The sequence below is a fragment of the Calypte anna genome, chromosome 4B (genome assembly GCF_003957555.1).
Source record: "Calypte anna isolate BGI_N300 chromosome 4B, bCalAnn1_v1.p, whole genome shotgun sequence".
Classification (NCBI taxonomy): domain Eukaryota; kingdom Metazoa; phylum Chordata; class Aves; order Apodiformes; family Trochilidae; genus Calypte; species Calypte anna.
In genome coordinates, this window is record NC_044249.1 from 13,350,396 (window position 1) to 13,376,762 (window position 26,367).

Consider the following 26,367-nt stretch of genomic DNA (forward strand, 5'->3'; position numbering starts at 1 on the left):
GGTGTAAAATATAGAGCTTGTTAACAAAACCCTTAAATCAAACCATCCAATATTACTTGGGATATGTTCCAATAGCACTATGGAAATAGCTATTTCTTTACTTATTTGTGAAAGAAATGTATAGCCAAGGACAGGTAAATACATTAATCCTTCCACACAATTATGTCGCTATTTTTTAAGACCTGCAATGTAGTCTTTATGCTTTCTTTGGAAAATCTGTAAATAGGCAAATAGCAGGAGAATATCCATTTCTAAGTATTAAAATATGCCAGATATTACCCCAAGCTCAGAAGCTGGTACAGAAGGAAAGTGAGGAGCAGGGAAGGAAAGCAGAGAGTAAGAAAGGTGTGGCAGAAAGAAACTCTTCCACAGTGACCCCAACCTCGTGCTCAGTTCATTGCCTCACTGAAGTTGGGGGGAACCAAATTTATGAAAAGGTAGAAACGAGATACTTGAGAGTAGGAAGTGGGGAGAAGAGGTGTTTCATAGAACCATAGAATGGTTTGGGTTGAAAAGCACCTTAAAGATCATCTCGTTCCAACCTCTACTCCATGTGCAGGGACACTTCCTCTGGACCAGATTGCTCCAAACAGAATCCAGCCTAGCCTTGAACACTGCCAGGGATGAGGCAGCCACAGCTTCCCTAAGCAACCTGTGACAGTGTCTCACCACCCTCACAGTAAAGAATTTCTTCCTAATGTCTAACCTAAAGCTACCCTCTTTTAGTTTGATGCCATTATCCCTTATTATCTTATTGCTACATGCCCTTGTAAAAAGCTGCCCAGCTTTCTTATAGGCTCCCTTCAAGTACTGGAAGGCCTCTATAAATTCTTCCCAGAGCCTTCTCAAGGCTGAATAACCCTAACTTCTTCAACCAAGCCTGTTTTCATAGGAGAGGAGCTCCAGCTCAGTTTACTGGGCATATGCTCTTACAAAGTATGTTTCTGACATAGTCAGAAAATGTCAGTCTTAACTCACTAGTATTTGTGTCATACATAGTCTGGATTGTTTGAAATACTGCAGCATGCTGAATTCTTTGTCTTGGACAATATGGGCTTTGTTTATTAGTGGGTTTTTTGGTTTTGGGTTTTTTTCCTTTTTTTTCCCTTGCTAAGAAGATTAACTCCAGGCTTGACTGAATAAATAAATTAGAAGTTAATGGTTTCATTTTGGATAGAGTCAATAGCAAGCTAGGAACAGTATGACTGTGTCATTTGGAAAAGGATGTTTTTGTGTTTTTCTTAGTTCAGGCATAATGCAATGAGTGTAACAAAATAAACTGCATCTCTTTAGCATTTTGATGATGCCTCCTAGAGAAGTTTCTTGGGTACCTGCACACAACAGAGCTGAAAATCTCACAAAGAAATTTTGTCCTGGAAGTCAGACAACCATTAGAGTAGCAGTGAATGTGAGAAATTTTAACCTCTTCTGTAAAATACACTTAAAAATCTATATATATTTAGTACCTTCACAAATCAGTGGATATTTTAGATACTGAAGAAAATAAGACAGTTTATAAATTTTTCATCACACTGTATGTCAGTGGGAATCATTAGTTTTGTAGAAAGGTATCTTCCAATCCAGTCTTAACAGAAGGGAAAGGGTCCATGAGAACACATTACTGGTTAAATTTTTCAAAGAAGCAGGATAACAGCAAAGACACTGACACATGAAGAGCACATCTGGAACACATGACTGAGGAGTTGCTACTTTTATGGTAGTAGGAGATAAACAGAATGAGAGTATAAAGAAAGAATTCTTTTTTTAAGTTTGATTTAAAACAATAAATTTTGAAAGAACTGAGCTTCAGGGTTTTTCAGTTGTTTTATATTGTTTGTAATTGTGTTTGTGTCTGTATTTGTCCAAGTGTAGTCCCAAAAAAGGAACTAGAAAAGGGTAACTATTTGTCTCTGGACATTTCTCAAGGCCTCCTTATGTTTGAATTAAAGACTGCTAAAAGCAGTCTCCAGCCAAGCTTTACCTGTGCTAAGTTTCTACGTTCTAGCTCCACAGTGCCCCTTAGCTCACCTCCATGTATTTACAGAAATCAGAGCTATTGGGGGAGCATCTACTGAACAGAATGCAGATTATTTTTTAGCATTTTGCCTCCTTAAGAGACTTTTTTGTAGCATGTTTGATACTGATAATACATTGAATCAGACATCTGTCCCCTGCATTTGGCTGGGAACAAGTGCCAGCTTGTGCCACACGGAGGGGTAGGTAAGGTTGGTGAGAACGTACAAAAGGCTGTCTGTATATTCCCCAAAGCAGAAGGGGAAATTTGGAGTACACTGAGTTCTGGTCCTTATTCAGGATTTCAGGTTATGCTCTAATATGACTAAAAATAAAATAAAATCTGTTCATTCTGACAGTTCAAGCAAAAAAATTGTTAACCAAATTGCTTACCAAAGCAAGGAATCTGCTACAAATCACAGTAGTTTTACTGTTGCAATCTGGAATAATTTAATTATTCTGAATCCCCTCCTTACCTCTTATAAACAAACTCCATTGATAATTATCTCCTTTTATGAACTGATACAAGGCACTCGCTGATTCTGTACTTGTTCATGCCAGATACAAAATCCTAATAAGGCAAGAGCTCTAGTTTTTTCTTATTTAGTACTGCAATTCAGAAAGTTTAGTTCTTTCATATGGTTTGATCTCTAAGTCTATTCAATCTTGTGAATAAGGTAAAATTTTACAGGTAACAGATGGAAGAGAATACAGGGTAAAAATAAAAGCTAAAAGAAAAATCCTGTTGCCTTAGAAATGACTTTGTCTGTAATGTATTAATGGTAATATGAATTGCCTATACATGCCTTTACCTCCTGCTTATGTCCTTTGTATTCACTAATTCCCAAGTGCCCTTCCAAGGGGCTCAAAACAAGCCCACATCTTGCCTCAGTCTGAGATTAACATCACTATTTTAACCACAAGTTTTCTTCCAGTCGTGTCTGTATCATCCAATAATTGGTATAACACTATCAAGACTAAAATATTTTCAGCAGCTTTACTCTTACTCCCTAAAGAGCCATCAATCTTTTGAAGCATATATTCCCTTCTTTCAAGCTCCTTCCTATCATGACTTTTTCAAGGATTCCTGAAGTGGGTCCATTCACTAACAGGAGAAATGACAGGAAAGATTCTTGCAATCCTTTTGCCAGCAAAGTTCTTGAGGCTCTGGCTGTGTGCTGATTGGATTACAAAGTACTGGGGCTGTGAGAGCTCATTTTGCAAGATTCTTGGTCTCCCAGTAATTTTTTTCTGTGCTTGGGTAGCACCTTTGCCACCTCTGTTGCCCATTGCTTTTGGAAGTTTAGGATGAGGAATGAGGTGGTTTCTCTGCGAGGCAGAAAAGCAGCTTGCAGCTGCAGCAGGACTACTGGTCTGTCCTGAAAGCCTCTTGGAGTGGCTGTTGAATGAAGAGAAAAGGGAAAAAATATACTAATAGACAGTGCAGTAGCATTTGATGCAGTAGGAGTAATCCTTTCCTGGGTGGTGTTGCAGCACTAGCCAGGAAACTGAGCTGTAGAAGCTCTCTGGCTCCCTGGTCACACAAATCTCTCTGAGACGGATTCAAGGAACTGTTATTTTCTTCTCAGGGTAACACTGATTTCTCTCCTTGCACCCTTTTATTCAGCCAGGCAAGGGAGATTAGGGAGATTATCTCTGGGATATGTGCCATCCAGTTACCTTGATTATATATAAGAGATTACAGGGGTATAAATGTGGTGCAGCTGGCGGTCAAGGCTGAGACTACACAACCTTGAGTGCTTACAGCTCTTGTACTTCTGATACTTCCTGTGATCCTTAGTTTAATTTATCACTTGCTTCAGGTTAATCTATTGTCCAACCACAACTTTAAAAGATTTCAGAGGAGTAAAATTCTGACAGAAGAGTGAAAATTGTAAGATTAAAACCTAGGAATTTTGAGTCTTTATTTGCCTTAGCGACTGAAGTGCTGCAGTCCTTTTGTGTAGCATTAAAGCAGCTATGCTGAACCTTAACTTAGTGTTGTCACTTAATAATATTTCCTATATCATCAGCACATTTTACAACAAGAAGGAGCATTACCTTGCTGTATGATCGTTGTCATCTTTTATATCCTCTGTCTTCAGGGTATAATTATATTTATTTGTGCTACAGGGTTTCTTATCACATTTAGTAATACAATAAATCATATTGAGCATTTCTTGAATGTTAAATTCTATAAAGTATTAGCAGACTTATAGGCTAGTAAATTATCAAATGTGGATGGTAAGGCACTGTATGCAGTGAAAATAATGCAGTTCTCTTCTTCCTCCAAACCTCTTTCCTCCCTCCTATCCTCAACTCCCCCCAAACCTAACTCCTCTAATACTTTAATGCTTTGAGGTTTCTTGACTGATTTTTAAATTTTTTTTTTATTTAGTGCTCATTCAGCCTTCTGTGACAACAGATACAACTTCATTAAAAGCAGATAATTTTAAAAAGCATGTTAAACTGATCATGTTGGTATCTCTGTGTTAAAGTAAGAAAATAGTTCTCAACCAGTGTGGTTGTTTTAAGAAGCAATATTTGATTGTTACACTACTTTGTAGAAGACTTCTCTGGAGGCTTGCTCTCCATTGCATGGTTGAACATGCACAGTTCTTTCAGTGTCATGCATATACCCTCAGACTCATTTGTTACCCAGATCTGTCTGTGAGATATGAAGTTTCTTTGAAGTGATGCTCATCTTTTAGCACAACTTGGCTTTTTGTACACATCTAATTATTTGTAGCATTGCTCTGAATCTATGTTTATGTTTATTTGAACAGTTGTGTTCTCTGCTACTGCTGTGAGATACAAACATAGCATCTTGCAAGTCCCTGACAGAGCAGGAGTGATATGAGCTGCCAATGGATGCCTTATTTAATCATACCAGTTCTTAATACATGGCCTTTGATCACTTGCAGGACTCATTTAGCATTTTTTAATAGGAAATTAATTCTGATCAACAGATTTTCAGCTGGCTGTGATTCTAATTCGATGATCATGTTGAAATTCATATGTGACTGAAAATTGTTTGATTTTTTTGACATAGCTTAGAAATTGTAGCTCTTGAATTAAAACAAAACAAAACAAAAAAAAAACCCAACCAACCAGACAAAAAAAAAACAAAACAACCAACAACCCAAAACAAAACAAAGAAAAAGAAAAAAACAACACCCAACCACAAAACAAAACCATGCAAAACTCTTTTAAATATTTCTATTTGTATGTTCAGCATATGAAGTAAACTCAATAAGATGTGTTCTTGTTTTCTCCTGTTTTCACAGGATCATAGGCATGGAAAGAATCTTAGGAGGTCCTTTTCCAAAGAATGGTTATCTGTCTAGCCCCGTCCTGACAGATACTTCTCTAATCTGCTCCTGAAGATAAAGAGTATTTTGCCTCCCTAAGCATTTTATTCTCAGTGTGTATGATCAGGCCCTATTATAGAAGGATATTCTGATGTGTTTATCCTAAATCTCCTTTGCTGTGATTTATAGCCAGTATTTAACAGTTTATCCCACTTTCCTTGAAGTGGCTGTTAACATTATTTCAAAGTTGTTTTCTATCTACTTACATCCATCCATAGAGAAATGACTCTGTGAGCTTAAATGCAGAGTGGATATTAGAGCACTCTGCAGGCTTTGGTTGCATCTAGAGGTAGAACTATCCCACTCCCTGGGTTGGTCCACTGGATTGAACCTGTGAGCAGTTCCAGAGGTTTTCAGTAATGAGCATGCAGACATCTGTGCTTAGCGTGGTATAATATTACTCAGTAAAGACAGGAGGATGAAGGAAACACTGTGGCAAAGGAATTTAAATAATATAGTACATAAGAAACACCTTAGCAAACAGAGAAATGTCATGGGGTTTTAGAGGTTACAAAAAGGAGTTCTGGACAATATAGTTCATAACATCTCAGAAGTGTACAAAAGCTTACAACTCAAGAAGGTGATAAAATACATGGAGAATACTGGTATTTGGGAATCACAGTCTGTTGCTGATACAAGTTACCTCTGGTGAGCTTTGCCAAAAACAAAAGAGAGAGAAATTAGAATAGTGAAGGCATGGCTGCTTGTGTCCACAAGATATGGAACAGAGCAGCCCTGGCAGACTGGACAGAGCAAATGTAAAATTACAGAGATGAGAGAAGATTGTTCATGGAAGAATGGGCAATTCACAGAGGAAACAACATGGTTGATACAGCAAACCTGGAAAAAGATTCTGCCTTGAGACACCTGAAAGTGCATGAATTCTCTCATTTAAGCATAGAAATGAAAGGAAAGCACAAATACTGAATGTATACAAAAAAAGCACCCTGGAGATAAACAGAAATCTGAAGGTTTTCACCATTAGTAAGGAAGATCTTTATCAATTAATTTGAATAAGACCTGTGTGACTAGCATAATTACAGAAAAATGAAATTATTACCAGGACTTTGAGTAGCCTGCAGAATGTGGTGAGAGTAAGCAAGAGGTCCAGCAAGAAGGCAATTGCAGTCATCCAAGCATGAAATCACTAAAGATTAAATGCATTCCTTATAGGATCTGCTGAGATTACAGCCTAAAGTACTATTTGTGGCCATGAATCACGTAAAGTAATAAACACTTGCATTCACTCAATCAAGATATTTCTTGTTTCTCAGATGTCCTTACTAGTTAACTCTGTAGTGACAATAAGTTCTATCTAGCAGTATTTGCTGACTTCCCATCCTCATGTACTTATCATCTGTTGAGCAGTGGGTAGCTGGGCTGAAGGGTTGGACTTGGTGCACAGAAGACCCAGCTTCTGTACTTGTCAATTAATTTCTTCTTCCTCTTTTTAAATTCATCTTTTCAGGATAGGAATAGTACAAGAATGACATGACAGTTTAGCTTTGTTTTAATTAGATTTTTAGCAGTCTTTGCCATCCAGAATTTGAAATATAAGTTTAAAAACTGGCCAAGAAATTTACAGTTTTCCTTACTTTTTCAACTAGTTTTCCTAGAGGACTTTATCATGACTGAGCATAAACTGTTGTGCAGAATTAGTTCAGAGTTGTATAACTGGAGAACTGGTTTGCTCCTTGAGAGAAAAGAAATCACTGAAAGGAAAACAGCAGTAAGGCTGAAATGGAAATCTGTGAGTGTGAATTCTATATGAAAGAAACAAAGTTCAAGGCAGCAGAAGTGCAATTTCACTTGCTAAACAAGGATCTGTTAAGTCTTTGCCTCAGAAAAAAATTATCATCCAGCAACCTGAGTGCTGAGTGTGTAAACCTCTTTCTTGGTAAGAGCTGCTGCTAAGAGAATAATAAACTCTCCCTCATTGCAATAAACTTCTACAATCTTTCTTTCACTAGATTCCTCCAGTCTGCCCCAAATTAATCTTTCTGTCTTGTACCATATATTTTGGCTCTTTATGTGCTGCTTCTGCTGACTCAGTAGCTCCTCTCCCACCTTGAGACAGAACCCAGGATGTGCCCATCTGCTCAGCTCTTGCCTCTGTCACCCCTACAGCCACTGCTGCCCCACTGGCACGTGGGGCAAGGAACCTATGATCACTGGAGTTTTGTGTTTATGCCACTGTATACTTTTTAAAATACTTATTATAATAAAATAGATTATTATTTTGCTATAAGGTCCTGGCATCACAGAGGAGCAAGGGGTTTTTAGAGGTTTCCATGTGGAAAAAAACCCCTTTTTACTTCTTGCTTCACTCCCTGTTTCACTTCACTCCCCATTTCAATTCACTTTTTCACTTCTGTCCTTACTTAATGGATAATTATGGGAGTTTTTCTCATGCTGGAAAAGAAAAGGTAAATTCAATATTAAATGGGATGTAATTTGAGCTACCTAGCCATATGTTTAAGGCAAGAGATGAAAAGTTCCATGTAAGAGGCTTTGGAAACAACCTGTTGGGATCAGTTACCATGTTTTTCTGACATTTCTGTATAAAAATAATTACTATTTCATACTCAGATGGAAAGAATTAAAATTCTGCTAGATTCGCTGCTGCTGAGTAATTTTTGAGTGCACAAGAAAGTAGAAATACTATTGGGATGCCAAACAAAACCCAACTTCAGTACACAGTTTATCAAGAAATTCTTTGCAAACACCATTGAACTGTCATTGACAAGAAACTTTGCTTAGGTTATTTAATGTTGAGATGTGTCATATGTAAAAGTACTTTAAATTCAACTGACTAATTATTTAATAACTGTTGACATTTTTCTCATATTAGAAGTCTCTACAGTGTATCAATTTTATTTTTGTTACTCTTTTTTTTTAATCTAAATGCCTCAGTTGTATCATGCATGTTGCCTAAAGCATGACCGCCATACTTTGCAAAGTATTCAATTTACTCAGTATTATCAAGTTTTCCTCTGTCTTAACTGGATTTCCAATTTGTTCTACAAAGCTGTTTTCCTGATACATATTTTTAAGTCAGCTTTCCCCAAATTTTAAGCCAATTAAGTCATATTCTCTTGAAATTTTGGTAGTTTTATTTTATACTCAATTCATCACCTTAGTTATTTTACCAGTAATAAGGTGACCAGAACTGTGTACAGTTTCTCAGTTAAGTACCAAGGTCATAAAGAATTCACAAACTCTCTATATCTATGACTAGAAATCACTTCATATGTAGGCCCATTGTCTGCTTTTATGCTGCTGTATCCTATTGCAAACCCATGTCCTTTTTTCTGTTTGCTAAGCTCAGTTCAGTTGCTTGTTCCTGATTTATTTCATCTGTTTAAGATTACTGTTAAATAATTTTCCCCAGCTGTGCACTTTTTGTCTGACAATTTTGGAGAGAAAGAAGCTGCGGAAACTGAAAAGAAAGTTATTACACTATCCACGCCTGAAATTCTTGAAAAATGAATGCAGAATGTTGACTCTCATGTTGTTACTGTTGAATATTGAAAAGGTTCTGTCTGCAGAGATAGATAAATTAGTGTTATGTATTATTATGCACATGAGCTGTGTGCATATATACTACTTCCTATGTGTAGCTGATGTAAATTGTACCTGATCCTCTTTGTGCTATGTTACACCTTACCCTGGAAAAAATAGTTCTTCATTCTCTACGTATCCAGGGGTTATTTTTCATATTAGCTTTGTGTATGTGTCAGTCTTTCATTGACTTTCATCAAGATGTTGGAAAATAATTTACTTTTTTTTCCTTTTTTTTTTTCCTTCTTTTTTTTTTCCTTTTTTTTTTTTTTCCTTTTTTCTTTTTCCTCTTCAATAAGTAATTTCTCATAAAAGTCAAAGCAGCTCACATCATTTGAACATTCATTATGTTTGATCTTCATTCATCTGGTTTGAACTCTGGTAGCCTATAGCCAGAAAGTGGTCAGCCAGTGGTGTGACAGCCTCACAGTGGTGGGATACAGCCTGTCAATCACTATTATATAGAGATATTACTATCACTGAACTTTAAAATGCTTTTTACCACCCCCACAGTCAGCTCTCCTTGCCAACTTTATTGTTTGTAAAATAGAAAGAATAGGATAATGAGTAATTTTGTATCTTGTTTTTCTACAGGATCTACAGATAATCAGTACAGATGAAAACCAGGTGTTTGTGGCAGTTCAGGAGTGGTACCAGACAGACACATACAACCTGTACCAGTCTGACCCACAAGGTATTTACTACTCCATCCTGCTGGAGAATGTCCGGAGCACAAAGCAGCCAGAAGAGAATGTCCTGATAGATATTCTGGAGGTAAATCTTTCTCTTGCAATGTATGTAGTCTGGATGGAGTTTTCATCTTTTAGTTTTGGTATGGTATAGTTATCTTTAACATAAAAAGACTAATAACTAAGAACTAGATTCTTGATACGGGGTTCCATGGATGTGCAAAACCAGAATTGTCCAAGGATTTTTTCAAAGATATTAAAAAGTGAAAATTACAGAACAATTATTATTGAAGTAAAAAGTTATACATCTGCCTGCATAGAGCTTTTTTCTTCTAGGTGACTCAGTGTACACTTCATGACTTAGAGCAGGACAGCTTTTACCTAGTAGGGCCTTAAATAGTAATTCTGCAAGCCTTGTGCTAGGTTGTGTCAGCTCTGACAAGCAAAAAACCAACAAAATTAGATATTAGACAGTAAACCCACTTGCTTTCAGTAAATGTCTTGTGCCAACAGAATTTGCTGTGAGTCAAACTGCCTTCTAAACAAATCTATCCTGGATTCTCACATCACTGCACTTGGCAGAATAAGACTGAAGAATATAGCATTTTGAAAAAGTAGCACAAACTGTTATAAATTCAATTCTTGTTAATGACATTTGAATCTACTTAGGTGTAAATTAGCTCTGGTTCTATTCTTTCCTGTAGCATGTTGAACTGACCATTATTTAAGGGTATTAAATTAATGGATCTGTGGTCTGACAGTTTAGCCACTGTCATGGTGGTGTTTCTGCCTGGTGTTAAAAAAAAATTTTTTTTATAAGGGCACTAGACATCTCCGGAAAAGGTTTGTAGTAATTCAGGGTACAAGACATACACTTACAGAGCTGATAAATAGCTGTAAATTCTTATTTTGCATCAGGAGCAGGGAATGATAGTTGTTTTTTTCCTCATCATCATCTCCATCTTTTTTAGCTTCTTTCAAAATGGCTGTAGTAAAACAAAAAGATGTTTCATTACCAATGATTATTTTCTAGACTAGCTTTTAAAAAACAAGACTTCTTAATGAATGAAGCTATACACTCTGTCTAGCCACATTGCATAGGGTCATTTGAGAGCAGTAGTTTACAGCTCTTTCCTCCTGGTCATTCCTGTGAGATGTAAAGCTATGAAAGGGAGTCTGGTGCTATCTCCTCCCTGTGTCACCTAGAGAGTGTAATTTCAGATAAGTTGTACAAAGATGCCACTCTGGCTGTTCTTCTGTCTACAAGAGCTATTAAGTTAATTTAGTTTTGCTGATGATTACAGAATTCAACGATGTTAATGAGGGTATATTTGATAATGTGCAGGAGAGAGAGATCCTGGATTATTCTGTATGCTGGAATAATTTGTAGAACTGCACATGATAAAAAGTAACTGAAGACAGTATGTATAGGGCCATACAATTCAATTTTTAGAGTTAATTTGGAAGAGAGTTTCTTGCAAACTTTCATTTGCTTACAATAAGAAAACCTACAGCTTCCAGATACTTTGGACCATAATGAGCGTTCATCTTTTTTACTAGAATGTGATCAAGTACTCTATCAACAGGTAATGTGTGAGTTATATGCGTAGTACAAAATAGCCACTAAATATAGCACATATTGCAGTCCTTGAGGATGGGATTTTTTATGTCTAATCTGGGTTTTGTCTCTAGGCATTTTAATGCAAGTATCCCATCTAGGAAAGAGGAATCTGCAGTACAACAGAGGCTGTTCTCAGTGTCTGGCAATTTCTCTTTCCAGTAGTGCATAATCCTCCTTAAAATTTGAACTGATGACCTTCTGATGACCTCACTTCATCTTTTACTTGTACAATTGCTATAAAAACTTGTATGGGTTTTTACCTGCTTGCATTCATTTTCTTTTATAGTATTTCTTTTCATACTGTATTTCTTTTCATGTTGTGCGGGTGAAAGAGAAATAATTCCCTAATGCTCGTTTAAAGAAAAAAAAAAAAAAAGGTAAAGTCTTAATTGACTATCCAAAAGGAACATGCCCTTGAAGTCAATGACTATACAAAAGGAGCACATCCTTTAAACAGTACTGAGTGCTGCTGCTGTGAACTAGTCACAAATTTGACATGGACATATTTGGAAAGTGAAATAATTCTAGATTGGCTCCATTTATGACTACTCCTATAGATCTTGCAGTACTCTTTTTTTTTCTCCAAACAATAAAAACATATGTATTTAAAATTTAATTTTAGTCACAATCTTCTATTTTATAGCTGTATTTTTCTTATTTTAGTAACTGCTGCTAATAAACTGTGGTTCTTAATACCAACTAGTATAGAATGTTTTTTTGGCTGTAGAATCACTAATGTAACAGTGCAGCATTTGTCACAGAAAAAATGTCACAGAATGCATAGTCGTAGCAGAAAACCTGATTAGAAAATCCTTTTGCAAGGTACATCATGCTTTTCTAAGAGTACAGAGGAACCACTAACCCCTGAGCTGTTTCATAAAATAAGTTCTGAGGCCTAATTCAAAAATAAAAAAATAATAAAAAGAAAGGAACTTTTGAATTTCTCTGTTTTTCTGTCTTGGGTATCTACTGGAGTGCTTGTCAGTCACTAAACATTGCAATATTTAAATGTCTTCTTCTCCATAGCACCTTATTATTAATGTAAATCATTTCCCTTCATGGAAGGAAGATATTAGTCTCCCAATTTTACATTAGAGAACTCAGTCAAGGAGAAAAAATTACTGAAGAATTTAGTTGCCTTGCCATCACAGTTGAATCCAGAAGGAGGATTTGGCATACAGCATTTAAAGTATTTACAGAAAGAGTCAGGCATGTATTTACATAGGTCACAGGACAAATAAAATATAAAATTAAACAAATAAAATTGAAATGCTACAGGGGAGGAGAGGTGTTTTGAAGTTGCCATTTTTTACACAATGTAATTTTGTATTAGTTATTATTTTTTAATCTAGTGCACCATTCCAAACATCTTACTTCTGAATTTGCTCTGAAGACAGAGGCCTGAAGGTAACACTTGGAAGAAATTTTTTCATAACCTTTCTGTGTCTGATGCATTCAAATATGTCCCATGTTCTGGAGAGGTTACTGTTGCATTTTTGTTGGGTTAAAGATGGGAGCAGGAATAGCCTGAGTCTGATTGATTATATGGAATGATTAAATAACCATGAAACATGAGGAAAAAATAGAAAGGACAAGAACAAAAATATTCATGATACAGCACTGGTCTTGGCATCCACAAGTGAATAGGGAAACATCACAGCAGTGTGTGATCTAATTATTGTTTAAATATTAGTAATATGTTCACTGGAAGAAAAACGTGCACAGAAATTGAACTCCAGCTCTACTTTCCCACATTGTATTCGTGGCCGTGCTTTCTCTAGAAGGTAGAATATGTAACAAAGCCTGTAATACTTTACAGTAAGTTTGACATGGAGAAAATTCTGAGCTTCCATCATCCTGAACATTCTCATGGTGGACAGAATATTCTTATTCTTATTTTCTTATATTCTTATTCTTAGTAGACTGGACTCAGTTCCTACAAAGGACAGTTGTATGTTCTAAGGTTGTTTTTAAGCTTATTATATTGCATACTGTTATTTTAACCTGTTTGTGTACTATTTATGATGTGGGTCACGACTTCAGGGTGAAAATCAGAATGCTGAGGTAAATTGCTTACATCATTTGTAGAATAACATTTTAGAGGTGTCCATATTCTTAAAAAATGCAGAGCTGTAATCTTAACAGTAGTGTACAGGAAGGCCATGCTATCGTAACTTGTATTTTGCTGTATAAGCTACATGGGATTTGATTCACCTTCTGACACTGAGAGAGCTGTATATCCTTTTTTAATACATTTAGAAATTGAAATGAATAGTTATTCTTCCCTTCCCCCTTTCAGTTTTTCTTCTCATTCTTTTGCCTTCTGTATTATTTTAAGGTATTGTTCACTTTCCCAGTGGAGAAACTATCTGAGGTGTGCAGTTCGCAGCCACAAAAGAGAAGCTAATCAGGGATAATCCTTGTTGAAAAAAATGTCTATGAGCTGGTCATTAACCCTGCCTCCTGTATCCTTCAGGTCAGAGGTGTAAAAGGAGTCTTTTTGGCCAACCAGAAAATTGATGGGAAAGTTACAACTCTGATAACCTACAACAAAGGCCGTGACTGGGATTTTCTAAACCCTCCAGACCTTGATATGAATGGGAAACCAACAAACTGCAAACCTGTAAGTGGTTTTTTTCAGCCTATCCTTTCTTGAAAGAGCACAATAATGATTTGTGTCATAGAATGTCCAGTAATTCTAACAGCCCAAGAGCTTTATGCCAACTTTACCACCCAAACTAGTAGGCATGTCTACTTGCATTGCCTAGCTGTGGTTTCAGAAGCTATTAGTCATGACCCTCTCTGTAGCACTGCATTTCTTCCTGAAGAGCTTACTTTGATACAAGGAGGATGTTTTATCTTGTGTGCCAGCCACAGAACCCAATTAAGAATCATGACAGCAGTCATTTGTCTCTTGATATAAAGGGCACATCTGCAGTCAAAAAGAGCTTACCAATACTTTTTCCATCTTTCATATTTTTTGTTTCATCTTAAATCAAGGTAACCCTTGGTTCCCTGTGAAAGGGCTCTCTTGACAGTTCCTGAGGCAGTCAATGGACAGTTCCAACAGTTGCTTGTAAATAACCACCACTGTTAACTGCATGAAAAAGTCCTTCCTTTTTGTAACATGATGATGTTTCAGTTTTTCTAGATATCCCAGCTACCCACAATGTTATGTTATTTGTGAGGCTGTACTGAAAACCTTGTCTTTTTCTCACTGTCTCTCTGCTCCTGAAGACAACTGTCTGGGTGAAATAAATTATTTCAGTCCTTTCACTGCCAGAGACTTGATCCTTTTCCATGTAACAAAAATGGAGAGCTGGAGAAGCTGGCCCCCTTTGAAAAGTTCAAGACCATGCTTTATGCTTCAAGCCTACAGGGCCTGATCCATAACTCCCTGAGACAAGTGGAGGGATGGTGATGGCAGCAGCTCCCACATGGCACTGGCCACTTTCTCCTCGTAAAGCTCCTGGTCAGATTGCCATGAGTGATATGACCTTTGGGTTCTGCTGCACAAAGATCAAAAAGCAGTAAGTTGCTTAGCAAGAAAGAGACAAAAGTCATTAAGCCCAAAAGTCATTAAGCTATTTTTTGTACTTTTTTTTTCTTCTAAAAAGACAATTCAGTGCAAACAATTAGTTTTAATGATCATTTAACCAGTTATCTCAGATGAAAAAACATAACAATACTTGTTGTTCTAAGTTATAATTTTTAAACTATTTTTTCTGTTACAAGAGATTTTTATACATTAATTTCATTCTGACATATTGGAATTCGGAATTCTGTTTGCTGAGACAGTAGCAGACTATGAGAACATTGCTAGAGAGTCTTATATGGTAGCAAATATTAATTGGATGTTTCAGACTGTACTTTGATTACATGGCAAACAGCTATTTTCTTTCTCTACAATGACATACATCACTGAAGCTGCTCTCTAACTGTATTTTCATTATTGTAGAAGCATAACTGTTACCACTTTGGGGTATTTTAAAATCTGTTGTCTTCTTCTCCACAAGCCTGACTGCTACCTTCACCTCCATCTCCGCTGGGCAGACAATCCCTACGTGTCAGGAACAGTCCATACAAAGGACACTGCACCAGGGCTCATTATGGGGGCAGGTAAATGCATGACAATATTTTAAGACCTGAAATGTGGCAGCACTTTTGTGCAGCTCTAGTGTTCTGGTGTATAACAATATCATGCTAGAAACATGGCCAATATAAGGCTTTCCCTTCAGAAATACCTTTATGGGATGTCTTGATCAAACAATTTAATAGAAGTTAATTGAAGTCCCAGAGCTGTGTCTTGTAGGACATATATATATAACAGGATACATTATGCTTCTCTGTGCCATTTAGTATCTCCTTCCCCATTAGTGTGGTATAGAGGAGTGATGGTAGCTGAAGGGTTTGTCCTGTATGCTTTTTCTCTAGAAGTGGGGTGTAGGGCCTCCAGCATCGTGAACAGCCCAGCAAATCCAGTAACTGGATGTAGACATTGGCCAAGACTTTGTTCTCTATTCTTAGATACATATAATCTGTCTTGTAATTTTTATTAATTTCCTTATTGTCTAAAGAGGGATGAAGTGAAAGAGGCAAATGCCTCTCTGTGGTGGGAACAAAGCCAGTTGTGGCTTCTATGTTCTAACATACACATGGAACCATGGTGCAGGGAAGTGGCAATTCATAGAAATTCCATTACCATGTTGAATATTCATCGATAAAAATATTCACACAACTGTTTTACTTTGTGTTCTTGTGGTTCATCTATTAATTTCAATGAATTTTGTCTGTTTCAAAATTATTTAAATAATAACTATTCTAAGAGGTGTTTTTAAACTGAAGTGTCTTTTTGTTATGTTGCATATTATGTTTAAGTGAAATACACGTACGTACTGCTTCTCTTTTCCTAAAAGTGTATCTGGTTTTAATGAATAATGGTTTTAATGAATAATGCTTTCTGCCTTAGCTTACACAAGTCTCTTATAAATGGCTTACTAAATTGAAAATTTCCTGAGAATGTCAAGATGAGCACACTTGGTGTTGAAAGAGACTGACAGCTGACATTACTTCTGTATAACTGAAGATTTCAAGTTTTCACCTAGTGTAATTGAGTTTAAAATATTTTACTGGAGTCAGACCTGGCAAAATGCTGCTGTGTTTTTATTGACACAAATGAGACTAAGAATTTACCCACTGTCCTTCTGGATATATTTCTATTAGATGTTTAATTCACATCTTACAAATTCCAATATTTCAAGACACAGGTTCTCCCTTAAAGATCTTTTACATAAAGGTATTCTTATTCTAATGGAGTTTCTTAGTTTTAGCCTCACTGTATTGTTCCTGAATGCCATCTAGTATCAAATTAAGCAATGAGGTCTAATTAATTAGTCTGTTATTTCTATTTCATTTTTCTCTGTTCTTGCATTTTAATCTGATGTGGTGAACTGACATTCTTGGTGATATTGGGTTGTTTTCACTTGGTTGGGTTTTGTGGATCTTAAATGCACTGTTCTCTGAGATGAAATTGGGGATGACAGGTTGGAGAAGAGTATTTTGCCCTTAATTTCTTCCTAGAATGGGGCAAGATTTTATCACTGTGATGTTGTCTTATAGTAGCAGTAGGAAAAGTTGTCACCCACTTCCCCCAACGTGAATGTGGAGGAGTTATTTTGATGGCATCCAGGTATCATTAAGAACTGAACTGATGCTAAACTCGATCTGATTGCAGAGCAACCTATAGTGTAATAGAAATGGTAGAGAGGCACTGTAATTCATAGCAGCTGGCTAAAAAGTTAGGAGGGATGGTATGAAAGTGAGAAAAATTTACCCAGCAGTAGTGCAGTCCATCGTTTTCCTGGTAGGAGCTTGTGCATTTGCAATGAGAGCCAAGGTACTTACTTCAGAGTCTCAAAAGTCTTGACCAGAAACCCACCCCCTTGCTAAAGAACAACCTGAATCAACTCTGAATTTGACTTGTCTTTACATGATATGGATACTCAGATCATCTAGAGTCAATGCACGTCTTCAGTCTTATCTGGCAAACCTCATATTCTTATAAACAGACTTCCTATCAGAAATACTTTATATATAGCCAGCTTGAACTTTTTCTAGCCTCATACTTGAAATTTATAGTCTTATGCAAATCAACAGAAGTACTAGGATCTTAGCACAGGGAAATCAGAATATTTGGAGCACATCACACTTTTGGAATTTTACCATTAAATTTAGGGAGAGCGCATCTTCTGGTAATGACTGAAGATCATAAAGAAGGTGATAAAGATCACAGCTGCTCACAGTGTGTCTAGGAACCAGCAGTGCCTTGTGCTGTGAAAAAGGGAAATGTATTCTGAAGGTGAAGCAGGTAAATACCTGCAGAGACCAAAATATTAATACTCTGGCAAAATAGTGTACAGCAACCTTATAATAAGAATATATACAATTCTGACCATCATTTTTCAAGACCAACAAGCAGGTGCTAAAAAGGACTGCTTGGCAGTTGATGGAAATAGAGAATATTTACCAGAAGAACCTCATTGGCTGAGAAAAATAAAGGACAATAAAGAATTTAATTTTTTCCTGAAAATATAACATGGCCGTCGAAACAAGTGATGTAAACAAGTAGATAAGAACTAGAAATTAGAAAAGAGTTTCTAACTATAAGAGCCATTAAATTCCTCCTCTCACTAAGGGCAGTGTGGCTATCAGTCAAAGGGAAAAAAAAAATCTCTGCAATATGAAATTTTGCTACTTCATAGAAAGCTTATATAACAGAGCTGCTTGTTATAGTGGAAAAACTAACCTGTGACTTAAGGATAGTTTTGATACAGAGCACAGAGACTTCTGAATATTGTTTCAATTTTAAAAGTAATTAAATGATAAAGAGCATCAGTGCCTAGAGTGTTTTGGAAAAATACAATAATAAGATGTTAGAACTGCATTTTTTAAAACTCATACTTACAAATAAAAATACCACTCTATTAAAGTTGCATAAATAGTTCTGGGAAATGTATATTTTTAACTTATGTATGTATATAAATTGTGCAGATAGAGTGTTAAATTTTATAGCTGCATATTAAAATGGTCTTTTTTACCGCTTTGCTCCCTTTAAGAGCTGTAATAGGATTTTGCATTTACATTTTATTCTTGTGCATTTTAATCTAAGCACAGCTTCTATTTCCTCACCACATAGGCCATGAAATGTGTTTCAGTTGATGTTTTACTATAAATTTATGAAGGACTTTTATATGAAAAATGTTTAGAGAAATGGAGATTTTTCAGGTGCTAGTTTATAATTTGCCTGTTTAGCTTCCAATCCAGATGGCAAATCAAACAAGCAGTAAACTCTTCACATTCACATGAATTGAGGAAGTGCTGGAAAGTTCTGATTACTTTTGGTCGTTTGAAGCCCAAATACATTGCATATATTGTGACATGTTTAAAATTATCATTTTTCACAAAAGTAGCATACCACAATGCCACCATAAAAATGATGAGGGAACAGAGACAATTGAGCATTTCCCAGCAATTCACTTGTATTTTTCTCCTGTCCCTATGTTGCCCCATCCTGATGGTGTAAATCACTCCCTCAGATAAACACATACTCAGCTTGTCAGGTAGAAACTGAAAGTCTAGGACACTTTACCACTAATTGGTTTTACATTTGTGTTGGTATTTCTTTTTAATTTTTTTTAAATTGTGCATGAACTGAAGGGATTTGCAGCTGTTTAAATTGCCAGTAATCAAAGCAAGGTACATCTCTCTTTTTGGAGTGGGTATGTGCCTGTAAGCTATATTTAAGTGGCTGTGAAAGTTTTTCACTATTAGAAAGATTATCACAGTATTAAATATGGCTATTTCTTTTCACAGTAAAAATCTCTAAAATCAAATATACAAATAGAAGTAAATAAGGGACAAGTACTGCTTAAAATATGTAAATTAATAGTACATTGTTGCTGTGGCAATGAATGACTGACACCGAGGGGTCCTTTTTGAGCATCAGTACTTTATTCATGAAACATCTCTATTTTTATACTTGTCATTAACTTGTCCATGAGTACAGGAAGAGTTCCTGTTACTTTATAATTGGTTATTAGGAGCTGATCACACATACTTGTTGCAAGCTGATAGGTTATGACTAACTAATTGTTCACATGAAGCAGAGCCTCCTCTTAACTACTGTATGCAGTCTTTCCTGAAAAGCAAAAGACGTGCTACTCTATTCTTTTACCAAGGTCTTGTTATGTCTGTTATCTAAATTCTTCTTGCTCAGAGTTGCCAACTCCTTTTGCTTAAAGGGTAAAGCACTAGTACATCTAGGCCAAAGTCTTCAAAATTTAAAACATTATCTGCTACACATTATAAATGACTGTAATCTCCCTTGCTTGTGTTACTGGTAGGAACCTGCCAAAATGCCTGAGCAAAGACAAACTTCTAATTTCTCTCTTGAGATCTGGATATTTTTCCTGGCTATACCCCCTTTCCAGAGATCTTGGCTGGCCACTGATCATCACTAAAATACCTTGCTTTCTTTCATATCCCCATGCTACCAGATGTTGAAATGGCATGTAGAAAGTTCTGGATAGCTTGGAGAAATATGTTGATAGGAGATAGTACGTTTGTACTGTAGTTTTCAAGACTGCCACCTCTGCAGGGATGGAATTTATTTTAAAATTTGTCTTTCTACAGACAAGTTAAAAAGACATGTTTCCTTTTGTTTCCTTCATTGAAGAAACAAGGTATAAGAACATAACGTATAGAGTAAACAGACTCAGGCCATCTTGCAGAGTATCCTGGCTCTGTCTTTGACAAAATCATTTGACGTAGTGTTTTAAAACTATAAAGCTTGAAAAATTTTGTGATAGGATTTTTTCCCCTAAAAATCTGGAAGTAGTGGAAATTACAGCCTCCCTTAATACACAGAACATTGTCAGAAATCAGCAGTCCCTGCATGCACCACTGCCAGGTTTGCACCTTTGGCCTGGGGATGGGATGCTTCTGGAGGTCAAAGAGCAGTGAAGCCTTTTTTCCCAAAGCAGTACACCAGCCTCTGTGCTGTTTGATATCAGCTGTTTGCTGACAGAATAGCATTTCTCTGTAATTATAGCTGATTCCACCATCTTCTTTCGCTCATTTACCAAGAAAAGACAATAACGGTAAAACCCTAACTAGAAGTCATGCCTGTCTTGTTACACACCTGCAATTACTAAGCTGTTACTAATATCTTTTAGACATTACTGTATCAACTGAATATAAAAGGCTTTCTAGTGAAGCACAAGTTATACTGTTTAGTTTACACACTAATTCTCTATTAGCTAAGGAAATTTAACGCTGCACTTTGGGGAGTTATGTAGCAATTCTCAAAATAAATACCTTCTTGTGTAAGTAGATTTCAGTAAGTGGTAAAAAGAGGTAAAATGAACAGCATCTACCCAGGAGCAAAATTCATGCATTCATTATTCATTATGCATTCATTATGCATTCATTAATGCATTCATTAAAGGTGTCTGTGCAAAGAAGGTTTAGACTGGCAGCAATACTTTTTATTCTTTCAAGGAAATTAGAATTTCTATCCCCAGCTTTTCCAAAGAAAAAGCTTTTTGAATAATTTCAGAAGCACAAGAATATACCAAACACATAACAGTGAAAACTCTGCAAAGAAAAGAAAAGTAGCAAAATAAAAAAAGTTTTGTATAAATAGCAAATAAAATCTTTTTTTCTTTCCTTCAGTCCTGAGGAGGTGGTTTCTCATTCGTATGTACTTCTAGGGAACAGATTAATCTGTGCTCAAGAAAGCTGATGGGATCTGGTCATACTTCCTGCTGAGATCTGTGAAACATGGGAAAATAAGATAATGTTTCCTGATCTTTGCTTCCCTTTAAGCAAAGGTTTTTAGGATTCAAAGTGATAGTACATCGCAAATTGCCCTAAACAGAATAAAACCAGAAGTTGAATCTGTTCTTAGAAAAATGTAACTTTCATTGCCCTTAACACTGATGAAATGGTTGTAACTTCCTGACATTTCTGTCATGTAGAGGTTTTGTTTATTACAACTAGATATAGTTATAGATAACTTAGGTATAAATGATAAATCTTTTGTAATGACCCTTCCTTTCCCCAGCTGCATGACCCAGCTCATCAGGCAGTAGTGGGAAGGTGAGGTCTTGTGCCTCCTGGGCCAGCACCCCATGACCTTGGTGCTGCCTTAGGATGGATGGACTGTTTTTGCAGATAGCTACAGAGATGAAAATAGGGGCTCTTTACTCCATAATTACCCTGTTTCTCTTTCCTTCCCACTTGGCACAAATACTGTCACAGCCAGGATCCATGAGGGTCATCCCTGCACTTTGAGTCTGAGTTGGTTTTAGCAAATTTTTAATCTTACTGGGTTTACATGTTCATCACTATGAGACTGGTTCTTAAGTATGTGTTCAGTCCACATCATCTTCATCCATACTGTACTGACCTTTCCAACTCTCTTCATTGCCTACAGGAATTTTCAGAATGACACTGGCAACCAAATCACCTGGATTAGTTGATAGATGATAGATCATGGAGTGGTTTGGAAAGATGAAAACCCAAAAAGGGGCAGTGGCATCTTCTAAAATGTTAGATGCATTTAAAAGACATAAATTAAGTCTTATATAGTCCCTGATTCAACATAAAGAATATGCTAACCCAGTCTAGGCTCTTCTTAGGGTTAAATAATGTAGCCTTATACTATTAAATATTGGAGCACATGCAATCTTGATGGTCCAAATAGTGTGTGTTATGAGCGGTGGACACTGTCATTCATCTCAGGAACCTTTCACCACTGATGAACACACTACATGAACAGCTCTGCTTCGAGGGTAAAACCCAGCTACTTATGTAACGCACAAGTGATATTTCATACTGCTAACCTAATCTCAAGTGTTTTCTCCCCCTCATCTCTTCTTAAGATGATCTGATAACATCTGTCTTATTTTACTGTAAAAAAGTGCAAACAATATATTCAACTCAAAGTCCCTTGGAGGATATAATGTGAAAGGAAATTTGTGCTAAGATTGCTTCACCCCTAGAATACTGTAAACTCCCTGATGATTTAATAGTTTGCTATTTAAAATACCGCATGTTTAAAGATGGAGATCTCAGTATCTGGGTTTACATCTGATAAGATCTTCTTACATAAGGGTTGTTTTTTTTCCATACTTCTGTTTGCATTGCAGCAATCTGAATGTTAGTTGCTGCTCCTCAGTGCTTTTTGTCAAAATATTCAGTAGCTTCCTGTCAATATTTAGATAAATAAAATAATTCTGCTTTTGCTTTCTTTGTATTTATGTTTTTTTCAAACCAGCTGCCCTTTCTTTTCAGTGCTACATATTTCTCCGGGTTCTAGATTTTTATATCACTTCATAACATCTTACAGATAAAACATTTTTTATTTCAACAATTCAAGATTGACACAGTTTAACACTGGCTGAACACCTAAACTGAATGACGGATACTCTCTATTAATCCCCCTCCCCTCCCTGATAAAGAAAGGAGAGAGAATAAGGGAGAGAGACTTACGGGTTGGAAACTAAACTACACAACTTTAATGAAACAGAAATGATAAATAGGAAAAATTAATAAATATATACAAATATACAGGAAATTGATACCACATTCCTTTCCCCTTTCCCCCAATAACTCTTGCGTCACCACCGAGGCTGCAGGACAGCCCTGGGAAAGTCCAGGCTGGAATCCTGGAGTCAGCAGCAGTCAGGAGCTGGAGGCAGGAACACACAGATATGGGCTGGCACGAATCAGGACCACAGGCAGACAAATGGATGGAATCCTGCCAGGATGCTGAAGCAAACAGGGCAAGCAAAAAAGGGGAAGAAGGAAAGGAATAAGGAAGGAAGGGGTTTGACTCTTGTGATCCCTCAAATTTATACTGAGTAAGACATGTATGGGATGGAATACTCTATTTGGTCTATTTTGGTCATTTATCTTGTCAGTTCCTCCCCAAATGAGGGTTTCAGGTGTGACCTCTTTACTCCTTTTCTCCTTCAGGAGCCCAAGATGTTCCTCAGAACCAAGCAGTGTCCTTGGTTCTCAATATCAGTCTCTAGCAGTAACTATAAACATTTAGTGTTATCAGTCCCAGAAGCAGACACTGACTATGAAACTTGCTGTTAATTTCAGCAAGTGCAGCCACTTGTGAGAGACTTAGCTGAAAGCAAAATTACAAGACAGAAAATTGCCTTTATTCTGGCCCAGTCCAGGACATTCCACCCCTTGTTCCATACCATTTGCATCATGCTCCAGTCATTAGTATCTCTTATCTCAAAATACACCTATATACATATTATTATCTCTCTATACTAAAACCCACTAAATTAACCTAGTCATGATTGTAGATATTTGTATATAACTGTTCAGAATATATAGATGTTCAGAATAACTTTACAGAATAAAATTAAGATTAGGGTACGGCATCTGAATTTGTGTTTTTCAGACTTACATATTATATATTATTTTCTAATAATTTTTAGTATGCAGCAATGGAACTAGAATATTGGTTTGTCCTCTATTTCAGTATTAGAATTAAGCCTCATTGCTCCCACCTATAGGCAGCTAGCAATTTAAAGAAAGAAATTAAAAGTGTACATCTATGTAAGAGGATTTATCTGATGCTACCAGAAATGCTGAACATCTGAGTTTAGTTCTTACTCTGACTTAGAAGTTTCTCACCCTGTCTGGCATCAGCACTGGATCCAACCTCTCTCACTCCTATTCTGTGACAGGTAACCTGGGGTCTCAGCTGGTTGAGTATAAGGAAGAAATGTACATAACCTCTGACTGTGGGAACACGTGGCGTCAGGTAGGAAACAGAAATCATCAAAGGCACCTGGAAATAATTTTCATGTACCAACTGTAATGAATTTTATGACGTTTAACTAATCTATGGGAGATGTTAAAAAACTGATTTGAAAAGGCTTGTTTTGGTTGGATTGTCAGGTTCTGCAGAAACTCAAACATTGTGGTCTCTTTAAAGATCTTATAAGTATCTTGAATTTAAAAAATAGTCCATTTAGGTTGTTAATAATTTAAGTAATCTTCTATGCTAATGATGAAGTAGACTTGGGCTAGATCTTGTGGTACAAATATACCAAGCTAAAAGGCCTGTTTTAGGTAGAAAGGGAGAAATTCTTCTGCTTTGAAAACTGATATCTAAGCTTAAGTTTTGTTATTCACTAAAGCTGAGAAAGCAAAAGAGTTTTGAAAAAACAAAAAAAACCCCAAAAAACAGTAAAACTTTGAATGTCTTTTACTGTGATTTAATCAATTCTGGGACTAAAAACACCCCGAAGTATTAAAAAAACCCAAACATCTATGTAGTACCTGTAAAGTCATTTGAATTCTGAATGTCTTTTGCTTCCAATGCCTAGTGTCAGTTTAATGTTTGCAGCTTTATTGGTGCAATTAATGTTGGAAATGTGTGCAAGAAGAGAATCATGTGGAGATGGGATTAATATGTAATGCGTCTGCTGTGCTTTGTAATGGGCTTGAGCTGAAGTACTAAAATTATGCATGGGAAATTGCCAAGGTGTTTGTCCTGGAAAACCTAATTTGAATAAAGTGATGCATTTACCATCTTCCTTTATCTTCAGTATGGCAGTGAAGATTTTGGAGACTTTGTGTCCTGGCATATGCTGTTTCTTTCTGATTTGAGCTAAAGTTCAAAAAAAGCTTAGAGGAAGGTTAAAACTTGGCTTGTTTCTCTGACTCCAGCTGATCTCATACTTTTGATGTGCATCTAAAATTAATGTCTGTCCTTCAGCAAATTTTCTTCTAAAATATGCAGCTGTGTGGAACAAATAGATAGGACTGTAAATGCCTCATATCAAGGTATCACCTGTAAATTGACAGCATTGAAAATCTTATCAGACACTTGAGGCCAAGGATTCCCATAAAATATGCTTTTACTCCATGAGAGGAAAACTGAATTCTGAGCCCAAATAAAATGCTAACTATTTTTAAAGTAATTCTGAATGTGCTCTAAGATCCATCTCTCCTCCTCTGGTTCAGTCGTGCTGATAAATCCTCTAAATGAAGCATTAGTATTTCCAAAAAAAAGAAGCCTTTAGTATTCTAAGTATTTTTTTCATTTACAAGGCAAAGTAAAGTTAACCTTTACGTTTTTCATCTTTGCTTTGTCACAGTGTGTAGGAGGTTGCACGTTCATTTCATAACTGCTAAGTGTGTGCAGTCGCTCTCACTTTATCACCTGAAGATTTCTACATGTTCATTTATTTTAGTCCTGCTGATGACCTCTAGAAAATGAATGAAATAATTTAGGAAATTTTGAATCTTTTGCATCATTAAATCAATATTACATGTATTTCTCTGCAGAGCTCAGAGCAGCCTCTGTGTGAGATCACATAAAGTTTGAAATTAAATTGATCATTGACACTGGCAATGCAGAAAACATGCTTGCACCAATCATTTCAAGTTCTGTAAAGTCAAGAGAACATTTGAAAAAGTCATGGGCAGCAGTGCTTTTACTATTTTTCTTAGAATTACACTGCAAAGCATTTTATTCTGCAGGATACACAGGATATGGCAAATACCAAAGTAAGTGATATATAATAGGAAGGAATGGAGAATGCATAGTGTGAGAAATACAAGCTTGGGCTAAAATAATTTTGGACAGTTTAATCTGACTGTGACTTGAACCTGAACATTTTCTGATTCACCTACTTAAGTTTCTTTTATTTTACATCTGGGAGAAGTATGAGTTAAGCTGACTTTTATGTCCTTTTCAATTTGAAGTGTGAGCATTGTAAAACATTTAAGTCTTTTAATCCTTGTTTGCTTGTATATTTCCTTTCTGCTGTTTTGTGTATTTACTTAGCTGGCCTGTTTTTGTCTGACTTGCAGGTCTTTGAGGAAGAGCATCACATCTTGTACCTGGACCATGGTGGAGTTATTGTGGCCATCAAAGACACCTCTATTCCTCTGAAAATACTCAAGTAATACAACAGTCAGTTAGAGTAGAGCTATTTGTATTTGAGACCTCAAAGTTCAGAGTTTAAGATGAGCATTTTGATGTGATCATGTATGAAATACAGGTGGAGTCAGC

The 26,367-nt window shown here is 36.4% G+C and overlaps 1 protein-coding gene across 1 annotated transcript in view; it reads left to right on the forward strand.

The window, feature by feature from the left end:
- The window catches only part of SORCS2 (sortilin related VPS10 domain containing receptor 2), a gene marked incomplete at its 5' end in the record, with an annotated part of 484,969 nt that overhangs the window by 426,209 nt on the left and 32,393 nt on the right, over positions 1 to 26,367 (forward strand). Inside the window, 5 exons of the mRNA XM_030450889.1 lie at positions 9,540 to 9,719; positions 13,732 to 13,878; positions 15,272 to 15,374; positions 24,029 to 24,105; positions 26,166 to 26,257. Coding sequence (XP_030306749.1) covers positions 9,540 to 9,719; positions 13,732 to 13,878; positions 15,272 to 15,374; positions 24,029 to 24,105; positions 26,166 to 26,257 — 599 coding nt within the window. The remainder of the gene's footprint in view (positions 1 to 9,539; positions 9,720 to 13,731; positions 13,879 to 15,271; positions 15,375 to 24,028; positions 24,106 to 26,165; positions 26,258 to 26,367) is intronic.